Source organism: Malus domestica, chromosome 17 (assembly GCF_042453785.1).
Source record: "Malus domestica chromosome 17, GDT2T_hap1".
Taxonomy (NCBI): domain Eukaryota; kingdom Viridiplantae; phylum Streptophyta; class Magnoliopsida; order Rosales; family Rosaceae; genus Malus; species Malus domestica.
Window position 1 is genome coordinate 4,603,413 of NC_091677.1, and position 22,897 is coordinate 4,626,309.

The following is a 22,897-nucleotide window of genomic DNA, read 5'->3' on the forward strand; positions in this document are numbered from 1 at the left end:
AAGATAATTTTGAATTCGAGATGTTAGAAACCAACACCCTGCTATGCTTAACGAACAATATTATATTTTAATAAAAAAAGAATATTATATGAACAACTTATCTAAAAACCGAATATGTGACGTATTATTAGAAATTTAGCATAATGTTAGTCTTACCAGTTAACATGGAGGTGCCTCCACTTCTCAGGTGGACATTATTTAATAAAATCACATATTTCGATTTATTTGATATAAATCACACACACCAACTTCTTGTGCTTGAAGAATATTTGCACAAACCAAAAACCTCTATATACTTTACTATTGTTTTTGAAATCACTAGTTTTCTTTTACATAGTTCATGCCAAAGTAATCTTTAAAAATAATACCAGAGTTGTCAAATTTAGTTCTCAAATTTGTTCACTAATTGATTTGTTAATATTAAATATGTTACTTGTAAGTACTAATACTAGATTTCTAGTAAACATATTTAAATCAATTTAATAATGACATTATTTTGCAAACGAAAATTGGTGAAATTTATTTTGTTAGTTTAAATTCGTGTATACACATTAACAAAATAAAATCGTGTATATAGACATATTAACATAGTTTTTGAAAATTGCTTATATTTTCTGTAGCATTTAAATAATTCATTAAAATATTAATTTGTTTAAATCAAACATAAACGCATGTTAAACATGTGTATGTGTACTTACTTTTCACGCATGAATGTTTCACATATTTTTCAAGAAAGCTATCTTGTAATACTTTTAGTAACTATATTCCGTATTACCAAAACTAATGGTACTCAATTTTATTGCGTAAGGTATCTGTCTTTCCTTCTAAAAAAAAGGTATTTGTTTTTCAATTAAAGATGGGTCTTAGTAATTTCATTTTTTTAATAACTTTCTTTTTAAAGACATTTTTCTAATAATTAAAATAATAATTTTCAAAATGAATTCCTGTCCTGGAAGTCATTTTCAAAATGAAAAAGAGTAAAGGAGGCAGATTCTCTGCCCTTTCGTGCCTTTTTGTTTATGTGGTCACGGTTAAGTCACGTCAACATTTTATATTACTATTTCTTTTTGTCTTATTATATCTATAAAAAATAATATAAAATATTTACGTGGCTTAACCGTGACCACGTAAAATAGGAGGCACAGGAAGTGGAGGGCAAAGAATCTACTTCCAAAAGTAAAAGTTGATTCCTTCCTCATGTGCCCTCCTGTTTGTGTGGTCACGGTTAAGTCATGTCAACATTTTATATTACTATTCATTTTTGTTTTATTATCTCTATAAAAAAAATAATATAAAATATTAACGTGACTTAACCGTGATCACACAAAACAGGAGGGTACGGAAAGTGAGAGGGCAGAGAATCTGCTTTTGTCAATATATTGGCTATTTACAGAGACATCTGTCGTTGTCACCTTCACTACCTATCTCACCATAGTCATCGTCTCCAATTTCTCCACTTACACACAATATTATATATATATATATATATATATATATATATATATTCATTTATACACACACATATACATATACATATACATATATATGTGTGTGTGTGGTTGTAGTAATTTTCTTTTTGTCAAACAAAATATCTTCTTATCTTTTTCTTATTCAAAAGGTTGTTTTCTAGAAGAAGTCATTGTTGTCCTTTATACAATCTTTTGCTTCCAAAACCAAACTCTCAAAAGTCCAAGTCAACATCCAAATTCATGAATTTGTAATTTCACACCAAATACACGTTTCTAAAATACCATCACGGGTGACTCAGTGGTTGGGACGAATTCCAACCTCATATTATACATGATACGTTTTAAGTTTGATTATTGACGTTAATAAATCACATAATGATATATAAGGAAAGGCTGAAATATCTTTCTGAATCTTCTCAGCCCCTAAAAAATAAAATGAAAACTAAAAAAAAGTCCCAAAAAAACTTTAATTGTAATGAAAAATGACAAATAAAGGTATAGTGAATAGTACCAGGGAAAGGTAAAAATGTGGTTTTTCGTTAAAAGTGAATAGTACCAGAAGTGTTTTGTTAAAACTCCCAAAAATAAATTGTCGTGACAAAGCCACCAACTATTCTCCATTCTAAAAAATTGAATAAATAGACAAAATAAAAAGAAGCGAAAGTGTATGAAATCCAAATGAAGCTCTAAGCGAATAGTATATATTAAAGGACAAAGTAGTTTACAACATCTAATTAACAACCCCCGGTTAATATATCATACGAAATGTTGGTCGTGAAATCAATTGGCATACGACTAATTGGAATGAAAACAAGTTTTTAAGTAGAAAACCAACCATTTAATTAAAAGGAAAACTAATGAAAATGGCTTGAAAACTTTGAGTTTTAATAATAATGACAAAATAAAGGGTAAAGTGAATAGTACCAGGATTGACTTTTTAGTGTAAAAATGTGGTTTTTCGTTAAAGTGAACAGTACCGGGTGCTTTTCGTTAAAGTTCCCTTAATTAAACCTAGCTACTTAAAATTATAGCACTATCTACATTATAAGATTGGCTACTTATAATGTAGAACATATGGAAGAATGCATCCAAGAATAACGCAACTGATAAATATAAGTTCAACATGGTCCACAATCACTGTTATTGATATGTCTCAACTTAATCATCCAGTACTAAGTGTTGAGGTTGATGTGGGGTCACACTGGAAACCAATTCCCACATTGAGAATGGGTCAAGTCATTATACCGAAGCTAATGAAACTTTTCAAGAGCGCGATCATCATTCACAGATTATGGTCGAGGGTCTAGTCATTCAATATCCTTAAACTAGGTGCAATTTTTCGAAAACCCAACTTAAGAAGTTAAACTCGAGCCTAGTAAATGGAGGACTTGCTATGTTACCATGATAAACTTTGTAGCCTATGCGTCCACTACCGACATAAACGACATTATCCCAAGTTAACCACCTATTACTATGTATTTGGTTTTATCACAAAAAGGGTCTTGGTGATATTAGGGGTGAAAACTCCCAAATATTAATTGTGCATTATTTTGTTATGTAACAGATGTGGGTTGGTATTCTCCAACAATAACGAGCAAATCCAACAAGACGATTCAAGCATTGTAGACTCCAATGTCTGATTTGACCCTAGTATATTGTTGTTTGAATATTTGAATCATCAATTGACACTTTAATAAGCATCAAACACCCCCATCAATGGAACATTTTCTTGTTTCTCAAACATAGTCATACCCTCTTTTCTCTACACTAGTGGAACTACCTAAGGAGGACAATAAAAATACAGAAGACCAATTGGGGTTAAAATTGACGAGCAATAATTTTTCCTGTTCATGTTTGTATATTTATCATCTTTTTTTTTTTTCAATTTTCATGAGGATTTTGGAAGAGGCCTCCCTTGAATAAATGATCTAAAAAGCTCAAGAACCTCTGTCCACCCTCCCATCTTCACACTATATATTTGGGATCTGGATTGTCTGCCCTCCTCATCTCATACCCTTCTCATTCCCTCATATTTATGTGACCACGGTTAAGTCACGTCAACATTTTATATTGATTTTTTATAGAAATAATAAGACCAAAAGCAATACAACAACAACAACAACAACAACAAAGCCTTTTCCCACTAAGTGGGGTCGGCTATATGAATCCTAGAACGTCATTGCGCTCGGTTTTGTGTCATGTCCTCCGTTAGATCCAAGTACTCAAGTCTTTTCTTAGGGTCTCTTCCAAAGTTTTCCTAGGTCTTCCTCTACCCCTTCGGCCCTGAACCTCTGTCCCGTAGTCACATTTTCGAACCGGAGCGTCAGTAGGCCTTCTTTGCACATGTCCAAACCACCGGAACCGATTTTCTCTCATATTTCCTTCAATTTTGGCCACTCCTACTTTACCTCGGATATCCTCATTCCCAATCTTATCCTTTATCGTGTGCCCATACATCCCACGAAGCATCCTCATCTCCGCTACACCCATTTTGTGTACGTGTTGATGCTTCACCGCCCAACATTCTGTGCCATACAACATCGCTGGCCTTATTACCGTCCTATAAAATTTTCCCTTGAGCTTCAGTGGCCTACGACGGTCACATAACACGCCGGATGCACTCTTACACTTCATCCATCCAGCTTGTATTCTATGGTTGAGATCTCCATCTAATTCTCCGTTCTCTTGCAAGATAGATCCTAGGTAGTGAAAACGGTCACTTTTTGTGATCTTCGCTAGATTGTTCTGGTCATTAGTGTGGATAAGTATATAAATGGATAGAGATAGGAAAGCAAACACAAGATGTACGTGGTTCACCCAGATTGGCTACGTCCACGGAATAGAGGAGTTCTCATTAATTGTGAAGGGTTTACACAAGTACATAGGTTCAAGCTCTCATTTAGTGAGTACAAGTGAATGATTTAGTACAAATGACATTAGGAAATATTGTGGGAGAATGATCTCGTAACCACGAAACTTCTAAGTACCGGAGTGTGGTATCGTCTTGACTTGCCTTATCTGTCTCATAGGTAGATGTGGCGTCTTCTCTGGAAGTACTCTTCCTCCATCCAGGGGTGGTATCTGTAATTGGTGGAGATGCACAAGGTAATGTATCAATTTCACTTGAAGCTTACTTGTAATTTCAGGCTTGGTCAAGCGCGATACAAACCATGTAGTAGGAGTCCCCCAAGTCGCCGGGCTAGGGGATCTGCTGAAAGAGGTGACAGACAAGGTAAGCAATCAGAGCTCCAGCTGATTGTTCACATTCTCCCTATCTTGCAGGCAGCATGAAGGATAAAGAGAAGAAAAATGAGAAGAGATGATATGGGATACTTTTGCTTTTGAAGAAGTAACTTTCCACAGGCTTATTCTTGAACCGGGCTGGAGGGTTTTCTGGTTTCCTCCAGAGTATAAGGCCGACTGAAGAATTTGAGGGTCAAAACAAGTCCATCAAATCTAGAGTACGTTCGACCCTGCTGATATGGGATACTTTTGCTTTTGACAGAGTAGTGGATGTATCGGCACGTGTGCTGTTACGCTTGTCTCCACATGCTTCCTTGTATCCTTCTCACTTGCCCTATCTGTTCCTTAGGCAGATGCGGTATCTTCCCTGGAAGCATAAGATGTTGAAGATGAGTACTCGAGAGCAATGCCAGGTAAGTAATCAAGTAAGGGGTTCCAGGCAGTCAGTTCCTGGCTGGAAGCTTGATTCCAAGTGCTGACTGATTGCTCTCTTTCTCCTTGTCTTGCAGGTAAGAACAAGGCCAAAGGAAAAGACAGGGAAAAAGCATGATATGGGATACTCTTGCTTTTAACCCTGATGATATGAGATATTCTTGCTCTAGTATAGCTTGTTTACAGAGGTATTATCGGGGGGAAAGAAAGCTGAATATTTCGAAAGGCTTCGTTGGGAGTGCCCTCTCAGATAAGAGAAAGGGTTGAGCATTTTTGCAGGTCTGCCTGTCCGTTAAGGATGGAGGTCGACATATATAGGAGTCTCCCTAACATCAAGTAATAATGCTATTCCTTTACCCTGCTTGGTCATAGCACGGTAGTGGGAGCTGCCAGCTTCACATGTTTTAACTCTGTCAGAGCACTTTGAAAAAGTGGTCTGTGGTATCTGGAAAGCTGATGTTGCGTGTGAAGATTACAGACAAGCTTTATCCAAGGAGATCCAGCTCTTGAAGTTGGGAAAGTGATGCCTCTTCGGTTTTCGAACAAGCAATCCTGTCGGGGATCTGGCTCTCGAGATTCGGAGAACGATGCCTCTTCAATTTTTGAGAAAGCAATCCTACTGGGGGTCTGGCTCTCGAGATTCGGAGAGCGGTGTCTCTTCGATTTTTGAGAAAGTAATCATGTTGGGAGTCTGGCTCTCGAGATTCGGAGGGCGGTGCCTCTTCGATTTTAGAGCAAGCAATCTTGTTGGGAGTGTTTTCTCGAATGTGAGTAAAGGTTGAGCATGTTTGCTAGTCTACCTTGCCACGAAGCACAGAGGTTGACACACAGGGACTTTCCAATTATCCAGCAGTGGTACTGTTCCTTTACCCTCTCTTCGATTTTTGAGAAAGTAATCATGTTGGGAGTCTAGCTCTCGAGATTCGGAGGGCGGTGCCTCTTCGATTTTGGAGCAAGCAATCTTGTTGGGAGTGTTTTCTCGAATGTGAGTAAAGGTTAGGCATGTTTGCTAGTCTACCTTGCCACGAAGCACAAAGGTTGACACACAGGGACTTTCCAATTATCCAGCAGTGGTACTGTTCCTTTACCCTCTCTTCGATTTTTGAGAAAGTAATCATGTTGGGAGTCTGGCTCTCGAGATTCGGAGGGCGGTGCCTCTTCGATTTTGGAGCAAGCAATCCTGTTGGGAGTGTTTTCTCGAATGTGAGTAAAGGTTGGGCATGTTTGCTAGTCTACCTTGCCACGAAGCACAAAGGTTGACACACCGAGACTTTCCAATTATCCAGCAGTGGTACTGTTCCTTTACCCTTGTGGGTAATAATATGGTAGCTAGACCTTCAAAATTTATGTGTCTAAACTTTGTTAGTGTTGTTTCTTTGCAATTCTTTTACCCTTCTTGGTCAGAGCGATGTAGCGGGAGCTGCAAGCTTCACGTGTCTCAACTTTGTCAGAGAACTTTGGCAAAGTTATCTGTGGTACCCATGAGTTACTGTTGCGTATGGGAAGTGAGTGATTGAACAGTACGATTCATGTGCTTTCTACTTCGCCAGAAATCTTCGACAGAATGCCCATAATTTCCGCAAAGCTGAGTGTGCGTGTGACAGGTGCTGACAAGGCTGGAAAAGTAGGTGCCTCTTCGATTTCTGAGATCGGCCCTCGTGGTCTCTTAGCAGCTCAGCTTTTGAGAAAGCAAACCTCTTCGATTTCTGAGATCGGCCTTCGTGGTCTTTGAGCAGCCCAGCTTTTGAGAAAGCAAACGCCTCTTCAATTTCTGAGATCGACCCTCGTGGTCTCTGAGCAGCCCAGCTTTTGAGAAAGCAAACGCCTCTTCGATTTCTGAAGCTTCGTCGAATGCAGATTTTTATAGGGGCTGACATTAAGTTCCAAAGCACACTTGAATATCCACCAGTAGAAGCTCCATTCTTGCACTTCTAAGATCTTGATTTGTCCGACCTCTTCTCTCTTCAACACCTTTGAAAATGTCTGGCCCCTCCGACCGTCGTTTTGACTTGAACCTTGTTGAAGAGGCAGCCCCGCCTTCTCCAGACAACATATGGCGCCCATCATTCGTCTCCCCTACTGGTCCTCTTACCGTTGGGGATTCCGTGATGAAGAATGATATGACCGCTGTGGTAGTGGCCATGAACCTTCTCACTCCCAAAGATAACAGACTACTTTCCAAACGGTCTGATGAGTTGGCTGTTAAGGATTCTCTGTCTCTCAGTGTTCAATGTGCAGGTTCTGTGTCTAATATGGCCCAACGCCTATTTGCTCGAACCCGCCAAGTTGAATCATTGGCGGCTGAAGTGATGAGTCTCAAACAGGAGATTAGAGGGCTCAAGCACGAGAATAAACAGTTGCACCGGCTCGCACATGACTATGCTACAAACATGAAGAGGAAGCTTGACCAGATGAAGGAATCTGATGGTCAGGTTTTACTTGATCATCAGAGATTTGTGGGTTTGTTCCAAAGGCATTTATTGCCTTCGTCTTCTGGGGCTGTATCGCGTAATGAAGCTCCAAATGATCAACCTCTGATGCCTCCTCCTTCTAGGGTTTTGTCCAGTACTGAGGCTCCGAATGATCCCCCTCCGGTGCCTTCTCTTTCTGGGGCTCTACCGACTGCTGAGACTTCTCCTAAGCAACCTTTGTGAAGGCTCCCTCTTGTTTGTTTATTTTGACTCAAGTATATGTACATATTTGTAACTTATCGGGGATATCAATAAATAAGCTTTCCTTCATTTCAACATATTGTGTTAAATACACCAAAGCCTTCTTCGCTAAGTTCTTTGAATTTTCTTTTGTTGAAGCTTTGTGAGTGGAGCATGTAGGTTGAGGTAGTGTTCCCTTAATTTCCCGAGTGAGGAAAACTTCTCGGTTGAAGACTTGGAAAATCCAAGTCACTGAGTGGAATCGGCTATATGAATCTTAGAACGCCATTGTGTTCTGTCCTGTGTCATGTCCTCCGTTAGATCCAAGTACTCTAAGTCTTTTCTTAGGGTCTCTTCCAAAGTTTTCCTAGGTCTTCCTCTACCCCTTCGGCCCTGAACCTCTGTCCTATAATCGCATCTTCTAATCGGAGCGTCGGTAGGCCTTCTTTGCACATGTCCAAACCACCGTAACCGATTTTCTCTCATCTTTCCTTCAATTTCGGCTACTCCTACTTTACCCCGGATATCCTCATTCCTAATCTTATCCTTTCTCGTGTGCCCACACATCCAACGAAGCATCCTCATCTCCGCTACACCCATTTTGTGTACGTGTTGATGCTTCACCGCCCAACATTTTGTGCCATACAGCATCGCCGGCCTTATTGTCGTCCTATAAAATTTTTCCTTGAGCTTCAGTGGCATACGGCGGTCACACAACACGCCGGATGCACTCTTCCACTTCATCCATCCAGCTTGTATTCTATGGTTGAGATCTCCATCTAATTCTCCGTTTTTTTGCAAGATAGATCCTAGGTAACGAAAACGGTCGCTCTTTGGTATTTCTTGATCTCCGATCCTCACCCCTAACTCGTTTTGGCCTCCATTTGCACTGAACTTGCACTCCATATATTCTGTCTTTGATCGGCTTAGGCGAAGACCTTTAGATTCCAACACTTCTCTCCAAAGGTTAAGCTTTGCATTTACCCCTTCCTGAGTTTCATCTATCAACACTATATCGTCTGTGAAAAGCATACACCAAGGAATATCATCTTGAATATGTCCTGTTAACTCATCCATTACCAACACAAAAAGGTAAGGACTTAAGGATGAGCCTTGATGTAATCCTACAGTTATGGGAAAGCTTTCGGTTTGTCCTTCATGAGTTCTTACGGCAGTCTTTGCTCCTTCATACATATCCTGTATAGCTTGGATATATGCTACTCGTACTCCTTTCTTCTCTAAAATCCTCCAAAGAATGTCTCTTGGGACCCTATCATACGCTTTTTCCAAATCTATAAAGACCATGTGTAAATCCTTTTTCCCATCTCTATATCTTTCCATCAATCTTCGTAAGAGATAGATTGCCTCCATGGTTGAGCGCCCTGACATGAACCCGAATTGGTTGTCCGAAACCCGTGTCTCTTGCCTCAATCTATGCTCAATGACTCTCTCCCAAAGCTTCATTGTATGACTCATTAGCTTAATACCCCTATAGTTCATGCAATTTTGTACATCGCCCTTAAATCAGACCAAAAGCAATAGAAATATAAAATGTTGACGTGGCTTAACCGTGACCACATAAATAGAAGAGGATGGGAAGAGTATGGGATAGGGGAGGGCAGACAATCCAGATGCATATATTTGTACCATCTCTCTATAAGAGATGAGACTCACATGTATTGTGGGCCCTTCTTTATTAGATAAATGATACAAATATGTGTGGTAAGTGTAGCGTCACTCTTACCGTAATAAGTAAAGAGCTATTATCTGGATTTCGAAAAAAAAACATTTTGTACTTTCAAAATGCAAATTTTTTTCTTCGTATGGTATGCATGATTATTTGTTTGCAGTTATATTCTCAATTGGACCTTAAGATGTTGGGCCTCCACCCGAAAAACTAATTTCTTACTAACTTTATTTTGAATCTCAAAATCGACCAAAACCTGATCCGGACAAACCCAAAATTCGACCGTTGAAATTTTTTATATTCCTCATCCCAAACGGTAACCTCTCGCATCAAATTTGCACACTTCCTCTCAGTATTTAAATTCCACCTGAATTTATTAAAATTTGCAGTTCAATCTTCTCTCTCACACATCACACTCTGGAGAATCTACCAGAAATGCCTCCTACGAGCCCGACTCAATCAGAGAAGATATTTTCCGAGTGCAAATCGCCACCGCCTCCACTCCAACACAAGGATGAAAATTCTCAAAACTCCGGCAACGATTTACGCAAAACCACCACGCCGGACCACCTTAAAGTCCCCAAGGCATTTAAATTCCCAGAAAGGTATTAAATCTTCCATTCATATTGTCATATAAGATTACTCTGCACACACACATATATATGTTATCGATAATATCTCGATATTGATGCGGGTCTGTTCTTATTAGACATCCTATACACAAGATTTATGATTTATGTGTTATATATTTTCTTAAATTTTGTAGGTATACAAGCCCAACAGATATGAAATTGTCCCCTGTAACAAAAGGCCTTCTAGCCAGAAACAGAAAGGGCGGTGCCCTCTTGCCCCCTAGCAAAAATTTACTCAAACCTCCTCTAGGTACATACATACACACATACATACATATTATATCACTGCATGAACATTATTAAAAACTTGATGCAGGAAATTTAATTGGGTTTTTTTGGGTCACTGCTGCAGATTCAGGAGTTGCAGGTGTGGATGGTCCAGCTTCAGAAGTAAAGTTTGGGTGCAATAATTGAAGGCTATGAGGAGAAGCACTTTTGTGACTTTTTTTCCAACAGCTTTTTTCTTGTTTTTTGTTTCAGCTTTCACTGTTTCAAACTTGGTGGAATTTGATGCATTTTGGAACAGTTGTGTTTCTGGTGATGAGATTTTTCAACGTGTCCTCAATTCCTCATGCTCACTCACTCATGTTTGATTGTACCAAAAACTTGTGTCAATGATTTTGTACTTGCCCTTGTACTGGTTGAAACCATGCCTTGTTTCTGTTAGAATTCGAGCTTTCGACTCAAAACCAATTGATAATGTGTGTCTAGACAGAAGACCGTTTATGCACTTTATGTCAGACTCTTATCTCTAATGTGGGATACTCTCAACATGTCTCTTTAGTTTCTCGAGTCTAACACGTGTTCAGTTTTTATTAGGTGAAGTGAGAACTCATATATGCTCTTCTAGTAGGATGTTACAATGTGGGATAATCTCAACATGTTTCTTTAGTGTCTCGAGCCTAACACGTGTTCAATTTTTATTAGGTGACGTGAGAACTACAAAATAAAATTAACCAAGAGGGTGTAGTTGTTACAGTTTGTGATTATGCTTTGTTAACTACTAATTTCAGTAAATACAATCAAACTCTCAATTCTTTGAGCCAAAAGAAACTTTTAATCTTCAAGGCTTGAATGATTTTCTCAGCTCATCCTCTGAAACAAACTTCTCATCCTCTCCTGGCTCCAGTAACACATAAGTTTCACTGTTATGGTATATATCCTTCTCCGCCTCACTGCACAAACCTGTCCAAAAATTGCAACACAAATTTTAAATCTAGGATTTCATGCTGAAGTAAAAACTTGTTCTCGTTGATTCAAGCGGTATTCTACTTTAATTGAATCTTAACTATGGGAAGGGAGATATCCACTCTAGCCAACATGACTACGTCTAGGTTTGCAGGGAGGGGAGGGGGCACATCAGCTCTAGCCAACATGACTACGCTATGTTTGCTGACGAAGTACTTCATGTACTCAGACTCATCATTTTTTCGTGTCGGCATTAATTGAATTACGGGAGCTCGAATCCGGCTCTTTGTACCTTCTGTGCCTGCAATTATAGTGCTGTTAGTGATGTTAGAATACAGCGTTTTGTATAACTAAAGTTAGCAACATCATCATTGCCTGCAGCTTACTCATAAAACATTGTACGGCCATTGGGAGTCACCGGTTGTATACAACTATGTGCATGTCTCTCTTATCACGTAACCATGATTGTATCAGTCGGTGGTAGGACATGATTGTTCTAAGATATATATACATTTAGTTTCAAAAGGTCTAAGATATAAAAGAGAGTACAGCTTACAGTTAAAAGCCAGAAATCCACCATGGAATAACTGTTTCTTCAAAACTCCTTCCACTGGAACCATTTTTCCTGCAAATTCCAAATCCAAAAGCATGTGAATCAAAACAAGATCTTGCAGATAGCATGCTAAAACTCAGCCTCTGGTAGTCTAAACTTGTCACCCTCATATTCCATTGTATTTCCAATTCTACCCCTCCCATCCCTCAGAGGCTCAGACAATTTTCATTTGGGCTTCAAAATGGGCCTACCCCACAAGTGGGCCAACTTCTAGACCCTCATCTTTTCTTTCCCGCGTGAACCGGTTAGTTCGTTAATTTAGCATTTTGGTTCACAAGAGTTCCAGTCAGTTAATCAGTTAGTAAAAATGGCGACAGAAGACCTTCCATCTGATCCGTTGGTTACTTTTGTTTCACAATAACAAAGTAAGAAACCCTCCGAGGTTGTCTCCCACCCCTTTTTAGCTCCTTTATTTCTCTCTTACTCTCACCCCAAACTCCTTTTCTTCCCAAACCCAAATTGTACCATCTTTTGAATCACAACCATTGTGATGTTCAAGGGTATTCAACTTTTATGTTAAAGAGCTCCTGGGTTTGATTTGATTTACGGGTTCAACATCGAAAAGGGTTTTTGAAGATTCAAGTAACGGCCTTTTGTTTATATGTGATGATTATTTTGGTTCTCCATTTAGTGGTAAGTTTGCTGCTCAAAACCCAGTTTCCAGAATCTAAGATATGCATCTCTATAGGGTTTGATTTGTGATTAACCCTTATGCATGGTTCAAACCAAGATTAGGGTTTTGCTTGCAATTTTAAAAGATTGAGCCTCTCTGATTGTAAAAATATATGATTGTGATGATTTTTCTTCTTCTATAATCTACTCTAATTTACGGGGAGTGGGATTAAAACTTGGTAAAACAAGGTATGCATACTACCCTGCCAACTGGCCTAGTCTACGTCTGCATATGGTTACAATGTTTAAAGTGCTACCATATGTGAAAGTATGCTTGTGATGTTATTGAAACGCTGCATTTAGCTCTCAACGTGTTTGCATGAAGTCGAGTAATTAACCATATTTGATATTGTTCATACCATGCAGTTAAATATCAATTATTGTTGATGTGCTCTTTCCTTTCTGTTGTCACATTGTGTATAAGTAGTTAATTATTGTTGATATTGTTCATATCATGCAGTTAAATAACAATTAGAGACAGGCAAAGGAGATTTGATTCTCTGAAGATAATCAACTGTTGCAAATTATAAAGTCATGGATGATGCATATAGGGATGCAAGTGGTAGTAAGCATCCAAGGGTGCATTTTGAAAGCGATCTGGTTAATCACCACCGAAATTCAAGCTTCCCATCATCCTCGTCATCATCACCATCGTCCTCATCATCGTCATCTCCACGTTCATCGCTGGAATCATCTGTCAATGGTACAGAAGGTGGTAACAATCCCTGCGTAACAACGACACGACCAGACCACGAGTCTCAGGGGGCTCTGTCATTACCAGAGGGTTATTCTTCTCCGATTCTGCCTTGGAGCATGCAAAGCGGATCATCCGCGCAATCCTCTCAGTTTCAGATGATGGGAAGGCCTGCAGGATATGACCCGAGTCGAATCCCATCGAATATTTTTTCCAGTAAACCGGCAGCAGGCATGGATTGGAGTGTTGCTTCAAATGAATCATTATTTAGTCTTCATGTGGGGAACAACAGCTTCTCGAGAGATCAGTTTGCTTTTCTGAATAAATCCGGAGAGCTTTATAAATCCGGTGAACTGACGCGGCATGATGAATTATTCTACATTCCAACTCCACTTCCCACAGTTACTGAGGCAGAAACTATTGAAATTAAGATTCACAATGTGGAGAAAGAGAAGGTTGAAAACAAGGCTCCGAACGTGGAGGCAAAAATCGAGGAAAATGAGAGTGCAAATGTGGAGATATATAAGGTTGAAAGCGTGAGGGAAAATGTGGAAAAGGAATCAGTAGAAGAAACAGAAGGACCAGATGAATCCGCAAAGACAGAAGCCATAAAACCCAAGGAAATCTGGAATTCTGTCGCTTCAAACCGGTCTGATGGGAGCAATAACAGCACCAAGTCATTCCGGTTCCCAGTGTAAGCATTGTTAACTTCATTCCTTGCAGTTAGGATTATCCGGTATTTGTTCATGGCAGGAATAGAATACTTGAAAATTATTGCATATGGTTCTTGCACGGCAGACATTCTCAGTGCAAGACGTCCACCCTTTATTCAAGGAAGGAGCTAGAAATGTTTTTGACTGGGGGCGTCCTAAAACAACCAAGTAAAATAATGGGTGTTAAGTTGTTGAGGGTCAAGTACAATGAAAAATCTCTAAATTAAAAAGTTAAATTTTAAATTGTAATGCCACAAACGAATGGACGAAGTAAATTCATATAAAATACTTTGCAGAGTAAATTTCTTATATCAAGTTATGATGCTTCATCGGTTGAATCCAATCTATTTATGAAACCCCCAGTTCAATTGAGTTTGATTTAGGTTAGAAAACGTGAAATATTCGGAACCAAAATCAAAAATTTTATTGTTGTTTTAATTGTCATGACAATTTTTTTCATCGCCCAAAAATCTGAGTGGGGGCGGATGCCCCCTCTGGGCCTTAGGTAGCTCCGCCCTTGCCTTTATTAAAGGACGGATTTGTATCAATGTGGTCGATATGTATCAATAAATTGTCAGTACGCTTGAACTGATAGCAGTTGGTGTTTTTCAGGTTGGCAGGTCATGAGGTTGAAAAAAATATCCCTGCAGAGATGGACTCAGGAAAGCTAGAGTCAGAGCCGCACGCACAGCAGGAGATGCATAAGCAAGTAGAGCACGAAGCCCCCGAAACACCCCTAAATGTCGCCACAACTCAACCAACCAGTTGGTTTTCGTGCTTCTGTTGTTGCACCCCCTGCCGTTGATCTAAAAAGCCTTCCTAGGTAGATGCTTTGGATTTCAAAGTTGCTTCCTTGCCAAGTTTCAAAGAACCTCAAGGCTTGTCCAAGTGGTGGAGTTCCCATTAGGTTAGGTTTGGGTTGAAGAGAAGGCCATAGAAAATGAAGAAACCAAAAGAGCGATGAACAAGTGAGAGTTGATGTACATAGAGATCTGCACTATATGATGTTTAATGGTATATTGAAAACTGTTGTATATAGATCTATATCATGTACATAAAGCAATAGGTTCTTCACTTTACACTATTATTTATATAAAGGAGTTTTAACAAAAAGCTTATGGTACTGTTCACTTTAACGAAAAACCATATTTTTACACTAAAAAGTCAATCATGGTACTATTCACTTTACCCTTTATTTTGTCCTTATCATTAAAACTCAAAGTTTTCAAACCACTTTCATAAGTTTTCATTTTATATAATCCTGCTTAAAAAACATGTCTAACTTTCCTTTGGTTTAGTGCCTATATGGTGAATTATTAATTGAATTCTCTAAATTTTTGTTTTGCACGCAATAACTAACAGAGATAACATGGTCATTTTAAGCTTAGTTCAAGGGCCAATTAAGTTTCAGTCCTTAAAACATTTCACCGATGCACATAGGCAAATATAGTAAAATATTGAATAAAAACCTTGCTTTCGAATAAGATTGATAACAAACGTAACCACAATAGTATTACCAAGAGTTTCTTCGTCAGATAACTAAAATTGACATATACCCCCGCAAGGAGAATCTCTGCAATTCATTTACGTTTATGATATATCGTACCACTATATTATAATACGTGCTTTGGTAATAAGTGTGTGATATACAACTACTACTAGGTGTTTAGTGTGCAAGTTAGAGAACGTCACTCCTACATCGGGATTGTGTAATCTACATGTTCAAAATTCAAATTTAGAGAACGTCATTCCTACATCAGGATTGCGTAGTCTACATGTTCAAAATTCAACATATTAAGTTGGCCTTTTCTTATGAGGTCAAGGTGTGAACTTTCTGTTTAGGAACTTTAGGTACATGACAAAAGAGCTAAAAAGCATTATTTCTGGATGCTGAGAAAAGCCTACAATTTATATAATCAGTTTGCTTTCTTCACTAGAGTATGTTTTTCTTCAATAGAGTATGTTTATGGAATAAGATCCTCTTCGGATTCTCTTCGGATCCTTTTTATCTAGATATCCTAGATATTTTATTTTTGTCTGTTCAATAAAAAATCAAACAGCCAAGAAAACGATCAAACGGCCTGGACACAATTGAAATGAGAAGAAGCTGCGATGGTAGCAGCGGCCATGGGATCCTCCACATCGAGATCCGCGACGCTGGTGTTGACGACGACATCATTGGAATCGGAGTCGTTATCAATTTTTTCACGGCACTGTACGAGGAAGGAGAAGAAGCTTCAATGACTTCGCGGCCCTGCTCGAGGTAAGGCATGTAGGCAATCTTGAAGGTCCGGAGGATCCGGATGGAAGGGATCTAGAGATGATCCTTTCCCTATGTACATACGTGCATCAATCCTATGCCCACCATCCACAACTCTATACGATTTGATCAGGTTTGAGTATCTGAATTATTTTGTAATAAATAAGTAGTATCAATCTTGTTTAGAATCGAGAAACCAATCACACATGCACAGTTCTTGGAACAAAAAAGAAGTTTAAAAGCAACAAAAAGACATGAACATTCAGAGCATTATGATCATTAGGTTACTTGCAACACTAATCTTCAATGCCGTAGTAATAAATCTAAATCACTTGCGTCACAAGTCTCGTGCTAAGCAGAATCGATCTTAACCACGAAATAAGGGATCACAACCTTTATGTGGTGGAGGGTTCACATGCACTTCTCTACCTTTCATGTTCTTTTGAGATTTTTCTCTTATTTTGGGTAAAAGTAGCAAGTACATACCATATCTCTATCAATCGCGTTCCAAGCTTGTAGCTTTCCAAAAAATTAAATCACATTAAATCATAGATATGGACGGCCGTGGCTCCATGAGCTAAAATCCCAGTGGAATCCAGTACATACACATTGGCTCCCCACCCCCTCCTTTGCCCATCTGGACCTCATCACTAGAGTAAGGAAGACCCCCAACAACCCATCAAAAGGTCTTGTGGGCCCCACTCCTCCCTTCTGGAAGGACATCCCACGTGGTTTCCATCTTGTGCAGCCACGTGTGTAGAGGTCTTCATCAGCCTTGATGAGTCTTTTTTCCCTCTCTTCCTTCCCCTTTCTCACTCACTAAACCACATATATATGGTCTCCTCAAGGACGGTCACCTTACTACAATAAAATGTGTTTGTTCTGGTATTTCAAACTAATCAAACGATATTTGTGTGTTAAGTTAAACAACATGAAGACTTGTGACATCGTTAAGTGTCTCAATAACATGCAAGTTTATTTCTAAACTCAAAAAAGAAACTTAAGAAATACTCGATCGTAGTAGTATTTTTTAACGAGTTATGGACTTGTAGTTAAACTGAATATCTGTAATAGTATCTTAAACTAATCATACGCTTTTGCATAAGCGAAACATCTAACATTCCGTTATCTGTTGACGAAAGCATTACTGATATGCTTTTGCGCAAACGAAACATCTAACATTCCGTTATCTGTTGACGAAACCGTCACAGTAACGCATCCGATGTAAGTCCGCCGTTACGAGTGCATTTATTGTCCGGCGGTGGACCCCATTCCCTCTATGGTCCCAACACCCACCAAATACGACAATACCGTGAAAATGTAAAGAATTTACCTTTTTTTTAAATAAAAAAACGGACGAAGGCACGTGAAACGGGAAAAAAAAAAAAAAAAAAAAAAAAGAGAAAAAGAAGAACGCGTTTTCTTCCCAAAAGAAACACAGCTGAATGACTCCTCCGCTCTCTCTCTCTCTCTCTCCTCCTCCGCTCTCTACCTCTCTCTCATCAGGGACCAACAAAATTAGGGTTAGGTTTCCATAAACCCCTTTTTACTCTTTCTGTGCAAGTCCAAGGGAAGGAAAGGGTTTTTGGGGTTTTGATCTCTTGGGTTCCGGAGACCCTTTTCTCTGCGGCAGGATCGACATGAATTCCCCAATTTTCAAGAGGAATACGCAGTCTCTGAGCAAAATCCGAGTAGCGGCACCGCGCCGGTAGCTTTCCACTGTTTCGATTTGAATTTCAGGGCAAGAAAAAAAAAAGCAGATTTCAAAGGAAAGTCAAAGGATTTTACTCCCACTGATGCGAGGTACATATAGTCTGATGTTAAATTTACCAAAAATTTTAGGTTTGGATTTAGTTCATAGTTTTGGGAGGTTTGACTGTTTCGGTAGAGCATTAGTGAAAGCAGTCGTTTTGTGTCCGTACAGTTGGTAGTGGGAAATGAAAATTGCCCTGTTAATTTGTTGCAGCCGCCATGGCCTCCGAAAGACGGCATTCATGTAAGAGCAAGAAGCGGTCGAGCTACTGACGAATTATAGTCATAATCTAGCTGAAATTGTAAGAACTGTGAGTTAAATTTCAATGCTTTTTCGAATCGTTATAGTGTTGAGTCATTTCCTTAATTTCAAGCTGAAATTGTGTGTGATTTTGTAATTTTTGCAGTGAACCGCTTAACTGAAAGAGTTTTTGAGAGATGGGTTTTTCTCTATCTTCCTCTTCGGTCATCAAAGGACATGTTTTTCGCAGACCCACTTCTCCAGTGTTTGTTCTGAAGCTTGTTTTGCTCTTGTGGGTGTTCTTTACTTCTCAGAACTGTGCTGTTCTCGCTGATACTGACGCATCGGTGCTTCTTGAGCTAAAAAACTCTGTCTTGGATCCGTCGGGCTTGCTTTCTGGCTGGGATGGTCGGCTCAATTCTGGTCATTGCTCATGGCCTGGCGTCTTCTGCAACTCAAATTCTCGGGTGGTTTCACTCAACATTACTGGGAATGGAGGAGAAACCGAAGGTAGATCGAAAACTATTGCATGCTCAGATTTTGCTCAGTTGCCGCTTTATGGATTTGGAATCAGGAGGAGCTGTGAGGGTAGTAGAGGAAGATTGGCTGGGAAGCTCCCGCCTGTAATTGGTAAGCTCACTGAGCTTAGGGTTTTGTCCCTCCCCTTCAATGGTTTTGAGGGTGAAATTCCTAGTGAAGTTTTGGGCTTGGAAAATTTGGAGGTTCTTGATCTTGAGGGAAACTCGATAACTGGGTCGCTGCCCTTTCCGCTTAATCCAAATTTGAGGGTTCTTAATCTGGGGTTTAATAGGATTGAAGGTGAGATACCGACCTCGTGGTCAAATTATATGAGCCTAGAGATCTTGAATTTAGCTGGGAATCTCGTAAACGGGACAATTCCAGGTTTCATTGGTAGGTTAAAGGCGGTGTACTTGTCATACAATTCACTTAGTGGAGATGTTCCCAGCGAGATTGGAGCCAAGTGTGGGAAGCTTGAGCATCTTGATTTGGCGGGTAATTTCTTGGTTCATAAAATTCCAAGCAGTTTGGGAAATTGCAGCCAGTTGAGGACGTTGTTGCTGTATTCAAATATGTTTGAAGAGGGTATTCCAGCTGAACTTGGACGGCTTCAAGCTCTGGAAGTGTTGGATGTGTCGAGGAATAGCCTGAGTAGTTCATTACCACCCGAGCTGGGGAATTGTTCTCAGTTGTCTGCCCTTGTGCTGTCATCTATGTTTAATCCACTTCCACTAGTCAATGATACTGTAGTGGACTCTTTGCTGGAGCAGTTGAATGCTATGAGTGACGACTTCAATTACTTTCAAGGTACAATGCCTGTAGAAATTACAACCCTTCCAAAGCTAAGGATCTTGTGGGCACCAAGGGCAAGTATTGAGGGCACTTTCCCAAGCAATTGGGGTGGTTGTGAGTACTTAGAGATGATCAATTTGGCTCAGAACTTTTTGACTGGGGAAATTCCTAGCGGACTTAGTCGCTGCAGGAACCTTCAATTTCTTGACGTGAGCTCTAACAGGCTTAGTGGGGAGCTTTTTCAGGATCTTCATGTTCCTTGTATGGATATGTTTGATATCAGCGGAAACATCTTGTCAGGTTCAATACCTGAATATTTCAACAAAACTTGTGGTTCTCCTTTGAGAGATTTTTCTTTCAAGTATGAGGATCCGTCCTCACACTATGTAGCATTTTTTGCTTCTAAATCCCAAGTTGGAAACCCATTGCAAATGCATGGGGAGGTTGATGGTCTTATAGTAGCACACAACTTTGCGCACAATAATTTTACTGGCACTTTGCAGACACTGCCTATTGCACCTGAAAGACTTGGGAAGCAAACTTTTTATGCATTCTTTGCTGGAGAAAACAAGCTTTCTGGAGAATTTCCAGGTAACTTATTTGGCAAGTGTGAGGGATTGGAGTGGCTGATTGTTAATGTTAGCCACAACAAGTTAGAAGGTCAGATTCCTGCTGAATTTGGCACTATGTGCAAATCTCTTAAAGTTTTAGATGCATCTCGGAATCAGATGGTTGGTCCTATTCCCCCTACCATTGGGAAATTGTCTCTTGTCGCCCTTAATTTGAGTTGGAACATGTTGAAGGGTGAAATACCAACCAGTCTTGGCCAGATAACTGATCTGACGTATCTATCCTTATCTGGCAATCTCCTTACAGGTGTCATTCCGTCTAGCTTGGGGCAGCTTTCCTCTTTAGAAGTGCTTGAACTTTCTTCAAACTATCTCACTGGCGAGATACCAAATGATCTTGTGAATCTGCGAAACCTGACTGTTCTTCTGCTGGACAAGAATAATATTTCTGGTCAGATTCCATCTGGATTGGCAAATATGACCACACTGTCATCTTTCAATGTGTCTTTCAATAACATATCAGGTTCACTGCCTGCGAATAATAACCTGATGAAATGCAGTGCTGCTATTGGAAACCCAAATCTACACTCTTGCCCCATGTTGTCTCAGACACAGCCAGCTTTGGATTCCCAAGGAAGAGTTGGCGATTCACAACCTCTTGCTGCTTCACCAATGGGAGGTCCAGCTCAGAGGAGTGGGAATGGTTTCAGTCCAATTGAGATAGCATCCATTACATCTGCATCGGCCATAGTTTCAGTGCTGCTTGCTCTTGTTGTTCTGTTCTTGTATACACGGAAATGGAATCCAAAGTCTGGAACTCAAGTGTCTACCCGGAAGGAAGTTACAGTTTTCACAAACATTGGGGTTCCGTTGACCTTTGAGAATGTTGTGCGAGGCACAGGAAGTTTCAATGCTAGCAACTGCATCGGGAATGGAGGTTTTGGAGCTACCTACAAGGCAGAGATATCACCTGGAATCGTGGTGGCAATTAAACGGCTTTCAGTTGGAAGGTTCCAAGGAGTTCAACAGTTTCATGCAGAAATTAAAACCCTTGGTAGGCTTCGGCATCCAAATCTTGTCACTTTGCTTGGTTATCACGCCAGTGATACAGAGATGTTTCTAATATACAACTATTTGGCGGGTGGTAATTTGGAAAAGTTTATTCAGGAAAGGTCTACAAGGGCTGTGGATTGGAGGGTACTTCACAAGATTGCTTTGGACATAGCCCGTGCACTTGCCTACCTACATGATCAATGCGTACCACGTGTTCTTCATCGGGACGTCAAGCCGAGCAATATTTTGTTGGATGATGATTTTAATGCGTATCTCTCAGACTTTGGTTTGGCCAGACTTCTGGGAACTTCAGAGACTCATGCTACTACCGGTGTTGCTGGAACGTTTGGATATGTTGCCCCGGAATATGCAATGACTTGCCGAGTTTCAGATAAGGCTGATGTATATAGTTATGGCGTTGTGCTACTGGAGTTACTCTCTGACAAGAAGGCACTGGATCCCTCCTTCTCTTCGTATGGAAATGGATTCAACATCGTTCAGTGGTCATGTATGCTTCTTCGGCAAGGCCGGGCAAAGGAATTCTTCACCGCTGGGTTATGGGATGCAGGTCCCCATGATGACTTAGTAGAAGTTCTTCACTTGGCAGTAGTGTGCACGGTTGACTCTCTCTCAACTAGGCCTACAATGAGGCAAGTTGTACGACGGCTTAAGCAACTTCAGCCTCCATCTTGCTAGGTGCTTTACAAGGTTTGTAGTGGTTAACATTAGTAGTCTGTAGAAAGAGGAGCTCCATTTGTCACATGTGCCTGCGCATTCGGTGCGCTTTGGTGACACTGGTGCTAGGTTGATTTCTAAACCTTAGTGATCCAACTTGTACATTGTATGATAGTTCTGCCCCCAATTTTTTTCAATGTTTCTTCTCCGAATAGGGGCCTGGCCAGCGAATCTGCAGAAGAATGCAGATATTCCATTTCCTCGTCTTATACGTGTATATTCAGCTTCATTTGTTCAATAAAACATAGAGTTGATATGTTTTCTGGAAATTATAGAAACTTTTTAGCATCGTCAAGTTATTCATATCTGTTTTATGATGCGCAGAAATGGTCGGTCATTGACCTATCCAAGGATCGAGGAACAAATCACACATGCATCAACATCTTCAGTTCTTTGAACGAAAACGAACTTTAAAAGCGACATAAAGACATGGACACTTACAGTATCATGATCATTCGCTTGCGACATTTATAACATACATGAGCATGCAATCGTCTTTAAAACACTGATCACCAATGCCGGAATACTGATTCTCAATCACTTGCGTTACAAGCCTCTTGCCAAGCAGAGTCGATCTTAACTACAAAACAAGGGATCAGAATCTTTCTTTGGTGGACGGAACACATACGCTTCCCTAGCCATTCGTGTTCTTTTGGGATTTTTCTCTTGTACACACGCATTGGCCCTCCCTCCTTTGCCTGTCTGGACCTCGTCAACAACACTAGGGTATGTCCCCAACGTCCCATCTAAAGGTTTTGTGGGCCCCACTCCTCCCTTCTGGGAGGACATACCACGCGGGTTCCTTTTTCTTCGGCCACCTGTGCAGAGGTCTTCAGTCTTGAGGAATCCTTTTTTCTTCTTATTCCTTCCCTTTCTCACTCACTTATAAATCTGGTAAGTTTTTACACAATCCGTTAACAAGACACGTAAAGAACCCGTTAATAACAGATCTTTAACAGATTTACACAAGAATGACAAGCAA

The 22,897-nt window shown here is 40.0% G+C and overlaps 3 protein-coding genes across 6 annotated transcripts; 2 read left to right on the plus strand and 1 right to left on the minus strand.

Annotated features, from left to right (window-relative positions):
• The first annotated feature begins 9,740 nt into the window (after positions 1-9,740).
• Positions 9,741-10,807, plus strand: LOC103442423 (uncharacterized). Its single transcript, XM_029097880.2, has 3 exons — positions 9,741-10,087; positions 10,249-10,364; positions 10,467-10,807. Exons 1-3 carry the CDS (start codon positions 9,918-9,920, stop codon positions 10,526-10,528), a joined length of 348 nt encoding a protein of 115 aa, XP_028953713.2. The 5' UTR covers positions 9,741-9,917; the 3' UTR covers positions 10,529-10,807.
• A 190-nt stretch (positions 10,808-10,997) lies between these two features.
• On the minus strand, positions 10,998-12,068 carry LOC103442425 (uncharacterized). The gene is made up of 3 exons (XM_070817354.1): positions 11,859-12,068; positions 11,404-11,603; positions 10,998-11,299 (listed from the first exon to the last, which is right to left on the minus strand). The coding sequence occupies exons 1-3, from the start codon at positions 11,950-11,952 to the stop codon at positions 11,198-11,200; spliced, it is 396 nt and encodes a 131-aa protein (XP_070673455.1). The 5' UTR covers positions 11,953-12,068; the 3' UTR covers positions 10,998-11,197.
• A 5,571-nt stretch (positions 12,069-17,639) lies between these two features.
• LOC103442422 (LRR receptor-like serine/threonine-protein kinase RPK2) lies at positions 17,640-22,184 on the plus strand. 4 transcript variants are annotated; one of them, XM_070817355.1, is made up of 3 exons: positions 17,640-18,057; positions 18,179-18,308; positions 18,414-22,184. In XM_070817355.1, exon 3 carries the CDS (start codon positions 18,445-18,447, stop codon positions 21,874-21,876), a length of 3,432 nt encoding a protein of 1,143 aa, XP_070673456.1. In that variant the 5' UTR covers positions 17,640-18,057; positions 18,179-18,308; positions 18,414-18,444; the 3' UTR covers positions 21,877-22,184. The 4 variants fall into 4 exon arrangements, with proteins under 4 accessions (XP_070673456.1, XP_070673458.1, XP_008379427.3 ...); XM_070817357.1 differs by having other exon boundaries at positions 17,654-18,057; positions 18,179-18,317; XM_008381205.4 differs by having other exon boundaries at positions 17,654-18,057; positions 18,221-18,308.
• Positions 22,185-22,897: the final 713 nt, after the last annotated feature.